Raw genomic sequence first — 13896 nt, 5'->3', positions numbered from 1 at the left:
TTGTTAAATTTGATACACCTCAAAAGATTACCTACCTCGCATATTTGTGCGGGAAGGTACCCAAATATTTACTATTATAATTATAAACTATAAGTTCTGATTTAATTCCAAAATGCAATATACCCAAAAATAATACATAATTATAATATGTACATGATGAACTATGATACCTTTATTTATTACTCCTGAGGAAGTAAACAGAATGCCATGATTAGAACACTTTGTCATTTAATTTTATTTATAACAGATCAATCAAACATTGCTAGGTTGTTAACCATATCCATAACATCTTTAAGTAATTGTCTCTCATAAAATTATTCAATAATAACATAATACAATATACAACCATATGGATGGCATATAGCCCTCAAAATAGTTTTATAAAGTTTTTTTTATTATACAAGTAGCAAATAAGCATACAGTCCATCTGACGGTAAGTCATGACTGCCACCCATCAACATATGAAATCAACGACAGATAAGACTAAAGTCCTACCTGAAGTCAGCCACACATTCACCGCTACTCTTGAGGACAAAGTTGAAACACCTCGGATAATACCACTACTGCACAAGATTGTAAAACATAAATGTAATTTTTAATTGTTGCTTATTGAATAAGGATCTGGGCAGTATACTAAACTATCTATTTAGTTAATGATAGATCTAGACATACTATTGTAAGGGATTAATAAAATGTTGGCTTTTAAGAATCTTAGTGGGTAATGAGTAATCATTATAACAATTAACATTATTGCAATGGACCAAAACACATCTTGTTTTAAATCATAAAACAACATACAGTTGCGAAGTTGGTGTATTATGGTAAGATTAGATTACATATTAGATAATTATCAATAGTCTTTACATATTAATTATTATTAGAAACCGTATTGGGCTTTGTATTGACAGTTTGACACATGTAAGACAAGATACCTCGACTTCTTGCAGTATGAGCTGTATAAATTACCAAATATGGCTTATAAAATACAAGAACGCCAAATTACAAATGTAAATAAAAGAAAGGATCAAAATTAAATTTCAATAAGTATCTGAATGTTATAAAATAGTGTACGACCAATAAGGTTAGATGATTTGGCAACATGTAAATAAATTCCGTAAAAACAAGTGGTCTGCTAAGCGCCATACGAGGTTCAAAGTGGTTAATAAATAGTTAAAAATACCTAATAATAAATAAAATGTTACCTTAGTCTGGAACCCATGTCTGGACCTCGACCCTTCGTAATTTTGATCACATCTTACACAGCAATTATTTGAAAGTAACTTATCGCAAAACACACATATTATGAAACATCGCAAGCCATAGAATATCACTCTCGGGTCGTGGCAACCATTTTTTCAAAAATATTTCAGCGTATCCACTGTTGAAAGCTGTTATGAAAGACTGTGTTATTGAGTCAGTCAATCTTTTTTTTTCGTGTATTTCTCTTAAAAAATCTCACAAACCACCACTTCACTTCACTCACTCACGCTGGAAGGAAAATATTACCACAGACAAAAATATTATTCATGCTGCTGCGTTCAATATAAACAAAATCATATTATTTGCTTTTACTCAAATGAAAAATGATTTGTACTATAAAAATATAATAAACTACAATTTATTATTGGTAATATACAATATACACGCAACAGTACTTTTGTATCAACTCAACAAACAATATTTACTATAAACAAGCATAGCTGGATATTAATATGTTGGTGTTGTAAATAAATAAATCTATCTTATTATCAAGGAAATAAGTAATATTATTATTAAAACAAATGTGAGTGTCCCCTCGTTGTAATTATACTGAATGACTATAAGCAATTTTATTAGTTATGTGTAGTATTTATGTCTCATTGCAAAATGTTTTATTGCATTGTGATTATATGACTTTGCACACAACTTTCTTCGTATCCTCTACGCTATAAAGATTTTTTAATATGCAAATGTTTCAAATATCTACGAAATAGAATAATACGTGAATGTCTGGAAACTTACACTTAATATTCTGCTGTCTGCCCAAATAATTCTTTCATTATTTTGATAGTCTTGTAAGCTCAAGTTATGGACTTGGTAGTAAAATGTAATCTAAAGAAAAGTGCATTTACAGCGATCGTATCATATACAAAACGTTTTTACAAGTCTTTACACGAAACAAAAAAGAGGCTGAAAAAGGCAGCAGCACGGTGCGTGCACTCAGGGTGTGATATGACGTCATTAATGTGCATACATCGTTACCGACAAATTGCATCAGCGTTATCGAGGGAGCATTTAAATCGTAGAAATGTAAACACAGTGGTCATTCAGTATAATTATATTTTCATTAGATACATCAAGAAGGTAATTTAGTAGATAGTGTACAACTTGTATGATGATTAAAATATTACAAGTAGATAGGTAGTTAGTAGATAGGTAGGTAAGTATACAAGGTGATTTTTTTAAAATGCGTTGATTGTACATTATTTTCATTGTAGAGTGCGTGGGAGCATTTTTTATTTATTTATCAAACTTTCGGATTTGGTCACCCTCGCTTACTTAAAAAAATATATTTTTTAGATACATTCATTTTTATTACTAGAAACATTCAATAGATATGTCCTCAATCTTATATTTCACACAGTTCTTTCAAATGTAAAAAAAATATATTATAGATTATTAGCCATATTAAGTTATTATAACTTATATTTTTTTTTTATAATATAGGAGTAGCGGATGACCATGCAGTCCACCTGATGGTAAGTGGCTGCTGCCGCCCATCTGTAATAAACCACAGATAGGATTAGATATTCCTACCTGCCACAGATGCGCCGCTACCCCAGAGGACTAAGCTGTAACGCCTTTGAAAAAAATGTCTCTCTTTAAACCATAATACAGCAGCGCTTAACGCCGCTGTTGAGGCAGAAAGAGGTGTGTGATTACAAAAGTAGGTATAGAATATAAGAAATAGTAACATCAAGAGCTAAATTCCGCATACAAATACGAACATTATTTTTTATTAATAGTAGAGTTAAGTATATGTCAAATAGACTCAATTGTCCCATTGTTTTTTTTGATTGATTTGATGATTGATTAACTATTTTATTGAAATACATTTCTGAAACGATAGATATACCTACCTACCAAATTTAATATAAAAATACTAATAGGTAGCTAACATCAAGAGGTACATTAGGGTAGAGCGAAATTGTCTTTGAGCGCCTCATATTTTAAATTGAATTTTTTTTTCGGTGTTATGCTATTATTTTGCTTAAACAGATATCGCCTGTTATTATAGGGATATGTTAATTTTGCCACTTATCTAAAAAGTTCCTAACATTATTTTTATTAATCATTGATGTTCGTATTTGACTCTTTAGGGCTCTTTGTCACTTGATACCTAGATGGGATTGGTCCTCTCGCTATACCCAATGTTAGGCCGTGCTTATGATTAATTAGTTTGCATATCAGTCTCAGGCTCATTTTCGACCTCATTTTCATCCTCGGCCTCTTCCTCATTATCGGTGTCAGGCTCGACATCGATGTCGATATCATTGTCAGTTTTATTCTGATCGTCATCAGATTCAGAAGTGTCATCATCCTCGTCTTTTCCGTTTCGCTCCTTAGCTTCAGCTAAAGCGATCATCTTGTTGACGATATCCAAAAGACGGTAGAACAGCGCAGAGATGTTAATGACGTTGGTATGGATTTTAGGATCATAAAAGTCGTTGCTCGTCCCGGGCTCTTCTGCAAAAATAATCGATATATGTTAGAATAAGATAACTAATAATGAATTATATGCTCACATTACTTTTATGAAAAATAACACTTTCCACGTAACTAACATTTATTATTATATATATCCGTTTACAGGTAGTTATATTGTTAAGTACTTAAATCAAAACCAAAACAGTTGTAGTGTACTACGTACCGTTGGTAAAGAAGCCGCTGGGTACTTCAACGAATTCATTGATTTGATCACCGGGAAGTGGCTGCAAAGATATGAATGTTTTAACATATATCTAAAAATCTAAACACGCATAAATAGATTGAAGCATGAAGCGTACATATACTTATGAAGTCTGCGCTTAAAAAATACTTATTTTTAAATATATTGTTACACGGCACTTATATCGCTAGATTACGACACAGGTAAACTATGTCTATCATAAGCTTCGACTTCAGAAGTATGTACCTAACCAACATGTAGGTATATATATTTTTACATTGTGTACTGAAGTCGATTCTACTTGTTGCTATTTCTTTTATTTTTCAGAAACAACTGTTTAATTTCTAGTGTACATCTTAATTTAAAGAATATCCCAACTATAAGAAAATATTAGGTGTGTCGTACTTCGTCTTAGTAATGTCTGCGCTGTACCTACTTGTAATTTACTTTATATACCAAACTAAATCAATATTTACCACGACACCACAGCGATGGTAGAACCGACGGCGGCGGCGAGACCCCATTGGGTTATTTTCCAACATGACGCTATCAGTCAATAGACGCTTCCTGAAAAGAAAAAAGACGCGTTTAGTCTAATAATCATTAGTTATAGACATTAGTGCAAATCTAGTAATCTATCCTGTTAACACATCCTTAATTACAATGTATCTAAGTACATAAATAAGTATCCTACCTACACAGAACCGAAGATACCATTTCGGGTTGACGAAAAGAATATCGTTTTTACACCGACCTAAAAATTTATATAAGTAAGGATAAGCAATATTAAAATATCGAGTTTATGTATCTCCATAGTACGCCTCTATCTTTAGCGAGTTAGCGTCCTGCGTCACTTAACCTTACTTTACACGGGTGTTGGCGATGAGCTGATGAGCGAGATAACTATCTAATGCAAAAATGTTTTGAATGTTCAATTAAATATCTATCAATTTGCTTTATTACTGTGCCCTTTAAATTAATATTTTGTATATCCCACCAAAACGCTTCTCACATTCCACAAAGACCAAGTTACTTTACAAAAATATCGGCGTCCTCAACCATATATCAGGTCAAAGTAAGTAAACAATAGATTTTTCTTCGCGTGACAACTGTTGCTTGCGAAGTTAAGAAACCATAGGTATAAATAATAATAACATGTTGTAGGTACCTAAGCAGTCTATTATGTTTCAAAATTTCAGCAAATTACATATCTATGTATGTAAATTATGAATAAATGATCTATTTATACTTTCTAAAAACATATTTTCTATTTTCACTCCTTTCATTAATTATTGTTATTGTTTAAAAATAGTATGTACATAAACACGTATAATTACAATTAGGTACTTACACTAAATATAGCGTCCCTTGAAAGTCGCGGCTACTGTAAGGCAACTACAACAGGAAATCAGAGAAATTGATATGCGATTATAAGCCTTAACGTTTACTTACGTTTCGACGATACTTCGATTAGGCTGGTCTCTGGCCAAATATCCAAGTCACGCGTATGATGCACCGGAGTTGCAGGCACGATGACGGGATACTGAACCTATCAATATAAATGGGATATTGAATGACCTGCGTGAGCAAATGTGCGACCTAGATACGCTTGCACCTGCGCAATGAACCCTAGGGACGAAACACGCGCACGGTTCACGAACCAGCGAGAGCATAGCTCGGCCAAATTGCGAACTAAAAACGATGACATATGGGCAATGATATAGGTACTTATTTGTTTATTACGGCGTACTAGACGACGCGAGGACAGAGGGGCGCACCCTCGTAGCACCCTCATGCGGCAAATATTCTGCACAAACAGATGTAGAACGTCGATACTTAGGTACCTATGTACCTAAGTATAGACGTTTTGGAAAGGGTAACGAAATGGTTACCTGATGAGATGATAATGAAGTCGGTATCGGTTAACAAAGAGTTAATTTATGTTAGTAGGATTTCGTAGTTTTATTATGTAGTGAATAATTTAAAGTAGGTAACCAATTGAAGAAAATATAGGTACTACGCAAAGAAAAACTAAATAAGTACTTTTCTGAGGCGTTCCAGCTTAGTCTCTAGGGGTAGCGGCGCATCTGTGGTCGACCTCAGATAGGAATATCTAGTCCTATCTGGGTCTGATTAAAGATGTCCATGGGCGGAAGTAGCCACTTTCTATCAGGTGGAGTGCATCCTCGTCTGCTACTCCTATATTATAAAAAAGTAAGTAGTTTTTGTTTACCAAGTATAAATCTATACTAATATTAAAGCTGAAAAAATTGTTTGGTTGAACGCGCTAATCTCTGGAAGTACCTTTATTTTTTTTTGTTGACGAGGGGGAATCCTTCAAAAGGTACCCGACGCCATGGGAGTGACGCCGGGTTATGTGGGATTTTTACTGCACTAAAACCCCCCGGTGGCCGTCCTCAGCGTTAGGTGGAGAACTCCGGGATCTCCAACGGAACACAACCGGAGTCCTCCTAACGCGATGCCCTTCTATCGGGCTCTGCCCTAATTTACGCTCCTCTCACATCCCCTGGTGATTACAGCGATATGCGATCACACAAACCGCTGTCCTTCCCGGGGTCGCTTGCTGGACGGCTTGAGCTCCCAATCTTGCCGCCCGCAACCCCGGAAGCCCCTTTTAGTCGCCTCTTACGACAGGCAGGGGTTACCGTAGCCCTATTCTGGTCCCGGTACTACAGGAACAGATCTCTGGCAGTAACTAACTACTGGTTCAATTTGAATATCTTTTTAAATATGTTTTAAATTTTTCGGAAGGCTTTAGGCTATAAATTGTTACAATGGGATTTTTTTAAACGAATCCTGTTGATCATTAATATAACTCCCTGATGGACCTCCCTAATCCAGCGAACCTCATACATATATGAGGTCCTTTAAAGTGGTTGATGTGGTGATTGTAGGCCTAGCCAAAAGTTTTAACGGTTATTTCGAAAACGATTGAACGTATTTTGATGCAGTTTTCACTCATAGATAGAGTTTTTATCAAGAAACATTTTTTTATTGCAATATAATTATATTTTGTTATAATTACTTAGTAAATATCGATTAAATTGAAAAACTGATTATTCATCGAATTCCTATCTTGGCAAACACTTCAGAAATGCTAATAGTTGGCACACGTTTCAGAAATTATTTAATAAAAAAACATGCATCTATTATCGATAAAATTTGCTCTTTAAAGTATGTAATTTGGAGGAATAGTTTAGAAGCTGTGTATAACGCTTTGTGTGATCACTAAAATCACAGTACAAATATCTCTAACAGTATTCTATTTTCATACAAATGCACGAAACGCAAGTTATACCTACCTACGCGCCTCGAGGTCGGTACTCACTTGGTACTAGAGTTGCGCAAAATGTATCACTAAAGTGAAAAGAGTGATATATATCTTTTGAACTCAGTGATATATATCACTCTTTTAGCTCAATAGCTCACTTTAGCTCAGTAGCTCTGTAAAGATACGCGACATTTTATATCAGTATATCAGAGAATCAGATCAAAATGTTTTGACAACATTTTTGATTCCTATAATTAATACAAAACTGACAAGAAATTATATATGAATTATCACAGCCAACGCTATTTGTATATCCCGGTTTCCATGTTCTTAGCAATAAAATATTTTAATTTAGTGTTTAATACGTAACCGTAACTGTTATATATCTCAATCAACGCATTTGACTCGAATCAGGCTCACTACTCACTCTCAGTCAGTCGCTCATTTGACTCATCGCTCACTCGCGAGCTAGTATAACACTGTTGAGTTGAAGAAGATCTTATATCCGGAATCGTTTGAATCTGTGAACTAAACCATGTGATGCGGATATAAAGATATAATTCAAATCCGTCGGAGTTGATGAGTGATTAGCTCTTTGGTGAAGATATATATCTTTTATATCACTCACTCGCGAGCTACACAATTCTACTTGGTACACGAACAGTCGTGATTGTGCCACAGTGACGAGCGGGTGATGTGACGGTTTTGTAAGCAGTATATTTTTTTGTTTCAATAATAATATGGCGAAGAAAAGTTGTAGACTATATTGTGCTGTTTTGGGTTGCTTCAATTCGACAATAACACATCCAGATATATATTTTTTAATTTTTTTATGTTAATACTACACTCGGCTGCAAGCGAATCGACTCACTCTCCAAGCTCGCATTCAGAGCCGCTGCATTTGAAAACGCCAGATGTAATTTCTTACAAAATTATTTTTTTTAAAGCTTAAAAACCTAGCTTTCCAATGACATCTGTTTCATGGAAATCTGTACGGTAGTTATTTTTTTTTAAATAATCTTAGCCAAAGTGCAGGAAAAAAGGAAATTTTACCAAAGGGATTGATGTGGTTGAAGTGAAATAAAGGACATTACGAACATTTTAAAATTATTGAGTTGGTTTAATTAATATCGGGTGTTACCTCCCCTTGCCTTAATAACTGATTGCATTTGATTTGCCATCGAACAGACCATTTTTTATAGTGGCTTGGGGCATAGCCTCCCACTCCTCTAATAATGCGCTTTGGACCTCGCGAACGTTTGAAGGAGCCGGATTTCTGGTCCGAACGTTTCGTTACAATAAATCCCACAAATTCTCAATCGGATTCATGTCTGGGCTGAGCGCAGGCCAGTCCACCGTCGGTATACCGACTTCATTGAGGAATTCCCTAGTGACACGTACAGTGTGACACCGGGCATTATCATGCATTAACATAAATTTATCCCCAATGAACCTGGCATACGGAACGACATGATCCGAGAGAACATCTATGATGTATAGGTCAGCAGTCAGTCCTCCTCCTCGGTCTCCTGCAGGCACGAAAACGAGCTACGTTTTTTCGTCAAAAGGAATCCCGGGCCACATCATACAAGAACCGCCCCTTTAGGCAACTGTTTCATTGAAACAGCACTGCGCAAACCATTCTCCTAGACGCCTGTAGACCTGATATATCCTGTCATTGTCATGCAAACACATTCTGCATTCGTCAGTGGACAGGACAGAGCGCCATTGGTCGATGCTCCAATAGTGACGCTACCGAGCAAATTGAAGTCGAGCTTGCTGGTGTCTTGAGGCCAATTTGGGGTCCTTGGCAGCCCATTTTGGAGTGAGGTTGGCTTCTCTCAGGTGTTTTCTTACTGTTCACTCACTGACAGTTACTCCGCGTACTTGTCAGAGCTCTTGTTCCACATCAACGCCGTTCAAATGGCGATTTCAAAGTGCCGTTGATACAATTAATCCATCGTAAACGGCGGAAATGCAACGATAATTGCTGATTTTTGGTCTCCGAAAAAAGCCGCCAGTCTCTTGAAAGCGTCTGTAAACTCTTGAAACAGCAGATTGCGACAAACAAAACTGTCGAGCAATTGAACGCTGCTTAAGGCCCTGTTGCAACATCGCAACAACTTGAGCGCTCTATTCCGGTGTTGTATCCATGATGTCGTCGAAATAATGAACGCAGGTAGTGGAATGTGTACAGGTCAACATCTGATAAGCGACTGATAACTTTATGATTTTTTTTTGAGCGAATAGGTGGAAAACTGGGCTAACCCACTGCGGAGAGGGAGGAGTAAAAATGCATCCAAGAACTTACAGGCCCCGACGGCCGGTGCCTTCGTCATGTGGGGCTCGTGAAAGGACCTCCTGAAGGGAGAACCAACCCACTAAAAACTCTCCTTAAAAGCTTCGTCCAAGGGGAACGTACAACCGCCATCGGATGGCGACCTCTCGTTGTGGAACGAGAGGCGCTAGCGGCGCTCCATAGAGAGCGACCGCTAGGTAGTTGACACTGAAGGTGTCAACGTATCATGAATACGACTAACATCGTCGGGAAGACGATTATCACCGGAATGTGGTTCGCCCCTGTGGGCGGCCAGAAGATTCTCCAGATCCAAGGAGAGTTTGTTACGAGCGTCGGTCAAGATATTTCTTGGCCGGCGGCAGTTGTGACGAGTAGGCAGAGGGGCAACGTAATCCGCTGCACCCTTAATTAAAGGGTTAGGATGATTTTCTGTGCGGGTGAAGAACGCTTCAGAGAATTGTTTGAGGACTTGTTGAATGGGAGCGAGCTCCAGGTCACGGTGTAGGTCGGCGTTCCTGACGTACCAGGGGGCATTAAGAGCCCGACGACAAAAGAGATTTTGTATGACCTGGAGCTTGTCTATGATGTTGGGATTCGCGTGAGCGAAGACTGGAGAGGCGTAAGTTAACACCGGTCGAATGCAAACCTTATACAGCGTTCGCTTATTTCTGGCTGACAACTTGCTGTGTCTACCAATCATGGAGTTAAGGCGGCTCATGTAAGAGCGGGCGGTATGGGTGACCTTGGTGACGTGGGCTCTAAAGGTGAGGCACGGGTCTAGGGTTACTCCTAGGTATTTTACTGTGGGCCTCCATGGAATGGGGGCCCCTAGTAATTTGACGGAGGGCAGGTCGAGTATGCGCCTGCGTTTGTGATCGAAGCGCATTGCGGAGCTTTTCTCCGCATTGACTTCGATGCGCCATTTCCTAAATCAATCTCCTAACTCGTTGACCGAGCGTTGGAGTTTGGTGAGGATAGCTGACTCCTTTTGCCCTTGGATGTAAAGAGCGGTGTCATCGGCGAAGAGTGAAAGTTGCACACCATTTTTAGGGATGGGAATATCGTTGGAGTACGATATGAATAAAGTAGGAGCGATCACTGAGCCTTGAGGGACTCCGGCTGTTATGGGGCGTGGAGATAAAAGGACACCTTCGTGCCTGAAGCGGAAGGTTCTGTCCTGAAGGTAGGAAGCCACGATGCGGACTAGGCGATCGGGAAGACCAGATATATATGGTAATTATTGATGTTAGAGCTGGAGTTGTCATACCATGCGGATTTATCATTTAAGTACTGATTTACATTATAATAAGCTTTTTTTCCTTAAAGTTAATTTTATAGTAGACTAGCAGAACCCGCGGCTTCGCCCGCGTAAAAAAATATGATATGACATACAAATAACTGTAATCGTAAATTTGTACCTTTAACAATTTTAACTATAAAGTAGCATTAATATTTAATTAATAAAATCTTTTTTTTCGTCATTGTGTACCTAAATTGGTCAAGCTTTCTTTAGAAACATACATTTAAATTCTTATTCATCACCAACCCCTTACTGGCCACTGCTGGGCACGGGTCTCCTCTCATAATCAGTAGGATTAGACCATAGTCCACAGCGCTGGCCAAGTGCGAATTGGTAGACTTCACATACCTTTGAGATTTCTCCAAACTTTTCTACAACTTCAAAGATTTTTTAAACTCTAATTAGTGGACTGAAACTTTCTTTAAAATATAAGTTTCATGTAGGATACAATAATTATTATTTACACTATTCCATAGGAACCGGCCATGTTATATGGGGCCTTACATACAGTGGTTCTTTCCAGGGTCTCTGGCTGGGCGCTTAGAGCTCCCATTCTTGCCGCCCGCAACTCCAGAAGTCCCCCTTTAGTCTCGTACGACAGGCAGGGGATACTGTAGCCCTGTTCTAGCCCAAAATTTTAATCCAAGGTCTATGTGTCTACCACATCACCATCGCTAATCCACGCATAACCACAACCACACCCCACGGCAGGACAAAACGTTGGCACGCAGTGTGTCTAAAGTAGTTGCGATGTACCTAATCAGTAAACCAAAATGTAGGCCAATTTGAATAAACTTACGCATTATCATATATGAAATTTGCACTCGTCCACATTGTCTGAATAGATTGGATCTGCGCGTTACTAATAATTGGCCAAGTGCAAGTCAAACCCGCACGTAGAGGGTTCCGTACGACCAAAATTTTCATTTTTTTAAATTTCTAGTATTTAGCCATTAAAGTACACACATTGTGAAAATTTGAACTGTCTACCTCTAACGGTTCAAAAATTAGTTTGAAAAATATCGAATAGCAGCCGTCTTAAGGGTTGATCTAAAAAAAACAGTGACTCAGATGCTTCATTGAGTCCAATGATAATTTTTCATAGCGGTTGCTTCCAAATTAACGGATTATAAAATAAAGTTCCAATCAGAAAGCAAAATACCAATTTTCATAGACTTTGCTTCAAAATCTGCGGACTTCTAAACGCAGTTTCTACCCCTATTATACCCTCTTAAGGGTAGATTTTCCATAAATGGTGTTCGAAAAGTTCATTTATTACCAGTTCATTATTATTAGAAATTCATTATTTAAAGTTCATTCCCAACCAGAAAGCCAATTACCATTTTTTATATCCTTTGTTTCCAAATTAACGGTTTTTAAAATAAAGTTCCATCCCCTATTAAACGCCCTTAAACGCCATTTTTGAACCGTTAGAGGTAGACAGTTCAAATTTTCACAATGTGTGTACTTTAATGGCTAAATACTAGAAATTTAAAAAAATGAAAATTTTGGTCGTACGGAACCCTCTACGTGCGGGTTTGACTTGCACTTGGCCAATTATTAGTAACGCGCAGATCCAATCTATTCAGACAATGTGGACGAGTGCAAATTTCATATATGATAATGCGTAAGTTTATTCAAATTGGCCTACATTTTGGTTTACTGATTAGGTACATCGCAACTACTTTAGACACACTGCGTGCCAACGTTTTGTCCTGCCGTGGGGTGTGGTTGTGGTTATGCGTGGATTAGCGATGGTGATGTGGTAGACACATAGACCTTGGATTAAAATTTTGGGCTAGAACAGGGCTACAGTATCCCCTGCCTGTCGTACGAGACTAAAGGGGGACTTCTGGAGTTGCGGGCGGCAAGAATGGGAGCTCTAAGCGCCCAGCCAGAGACCCTGGAAAGAACCACTGTATGTAAGGCCCCATATAACATGGCCGGTTCCTATGGAATAGTGTAAATAATAATTATTGTATCCTACATGAAACTTATATTTTAAAGAAAGTTTCAGTCCACTAATTAGAGTTTAAAAAATCTTTGAAGTTGTAGAAAAGTTTTGAGAAATCTCAAAGGTATGTGAAGTCTACCAATTCGCACTTGGCCAGCGCTGTGGACTATGGTCTAATCCTACTGATTATGAGAGGAGACCCGTGCCCAGCAGTGGCCAGTAAGGGGTTGGTGATGAATAAGAATTTAAATGTATGTTTCTAAAGAAAGCTTGACCAATTTAGGTACACAATGACGAAAAAAAAGATTTTATTAATTAAATATTAATGCTACTTTATAGTTAAAATTGTTAAAGGTACAAATTTACGATTACAGTTATTTGTATGTCATATCATATTTTTTTACGCGGGCGAAGCCGCGGGTTCTGCTAGTCTACTATAAAATTAACTTTAAGGAAAAAAAGCTTATTATAATGTAAATCAGTACTTAAATGATAAATCCGCATGGTATGACAACTCCAGCTCTAACATCAATAATTACCATATATATCTGGTCTTCCCGATCGCCTAGTCCGCATCGTGGCTTCCTACCTTCAGGACAGAACCTTCCGCTTCAGGCACGAAGGTGTCCTTTTATCTCCACGCCCCATAACAGCCGGAGTCCCTCAAGGCTCAGTGATCGCTCCTACTTTATTCATATCGTACTCCAACGATATTCCCATCCCTAAAAATGGTGTGCAACTTTCACTCTTCGCCGATGACACCGCTCTTTACATCCAAGGGCAAAAGGAGTCAGCTATCCTCACCAAACTCCAACGCTCGGTCAACGAGTTAGGAGATTGATTTAGGAAATGGCGCATCGAAGTCAATGCGGAGAAAAGCTCCGCAATGCGCTTCGATCACAAACGCAGGCGCATACTCGACCTGCCCTCCGTCAAATTACTAGGGGCCCCCATTCCATGGAGGCCCACAGTAAAATACCTAGGAGTAACCCTAGACCCGTGCCTCACCTTTAGAGCCCACGTCACCAAGGTCACCCATACCGCCCGCTCTTACATGAGCCGCCTTAACTCCATGATTGGTAGACACAGCAAGTTGTCAGCCAGAAATAAGCGAACGCTGTAT

General features: G+C 38.2%; 2 protein-coding genes across 9 annotated transcripts in view; both read right to left on the bottom strand.

Moving 5' to 3' along the window:
* The window catches only part of LOC140743371 (DENN domain-containing protein 1A), a 39483-nt gene extending 38000 nt beyond the window's left edge, over nt 1-1483 (bottom strand). For all 8 annotated transcript variants that reach the window (XM_073074554.1, XM_073074561.1, XM_073074556.1 and 5 more), the window contains exon 1: nt 1203-1483. In XM_073074554.1, the coding sequence (XP_072930655.1) occupies nt 1203-1219 (17 nt within the window). In that variant the 5' untranslated portion in view covers nt 1220-1483. The remainder of the gene's footprint in view (nt 1-1202) is intronic.
* An 819-nt stretch (nt 1484-2302) lies between these two features.
* Nucleotides 2303-6076, bottom strand: LOC140743370 (uncharacterized). Its single transcript, XM_073074553.1, has 4 exons — nt 5381-6076; nt 4405-4495; nt 3911-3971; nt 2303-3726 (listed from the first exon to the last, which is right to left on the bottom strand). Exons 2-4 carry the CDS (start codon nt 4468-4470, stop codon nt 3431-3433), a joined length of 423 nt encoding a protein of 140 aa, XP_072930654.1. The 5' UTR covers nt 4471-4495; nt 5381-6076; the 3' UTR covers nt 2303-3430.
* Nucleotides 6077-13896: the final 7820 nt, after the last annotated feature.

Source organism: Epargyreus clarus, unplaced genomic scaffold (genome assembly GCF_041222505.1).
Source record: "Epargyreus clarus isolate Ecla_fem2 unplaced genomic scaffold, WU_Ecla_fem_2.2 ptg000007l, whole genome shotgun sequence".
NCBI classification, from domain to species: domain Eukaryota; kingdom Metazoa; phylum Arthropoda; class Insecta; order Lepidoptera; family Hesperiidae; genus Epargyreus; species Epargyreus clarus.
The sequence above is the reverse complement of the archived record's forward strand: the minus strand, read 5'-3'. Positions and strand labels throughout refer to the sequence as shown.

Bases quoted from the DNA above. Each gene is read 5' to 3' on its own strand.
- LOC140743370 (XM_073074553.1), bottom strand. From the start codon at position 4,470: ATGTTGGAAAATAACCCAATGGGGTCTCGCCGCCGCCGTCGGTTCTAC. The intron at 3,972-4,404 runs GTAAATATTGAT...ATATCTTTGCAG, and splicing joins ACCATCGCTGTGGTGTCGTG to CCACTTCCCGGTGATCAAAT. The intron at 3,727-3,910 runs GTACGTAGTACA...TTATTTTTGCAG, and splicing joins CAGCGGCTTCTTTACCAACG to AAGAGCCCGGGACGAGCAAC.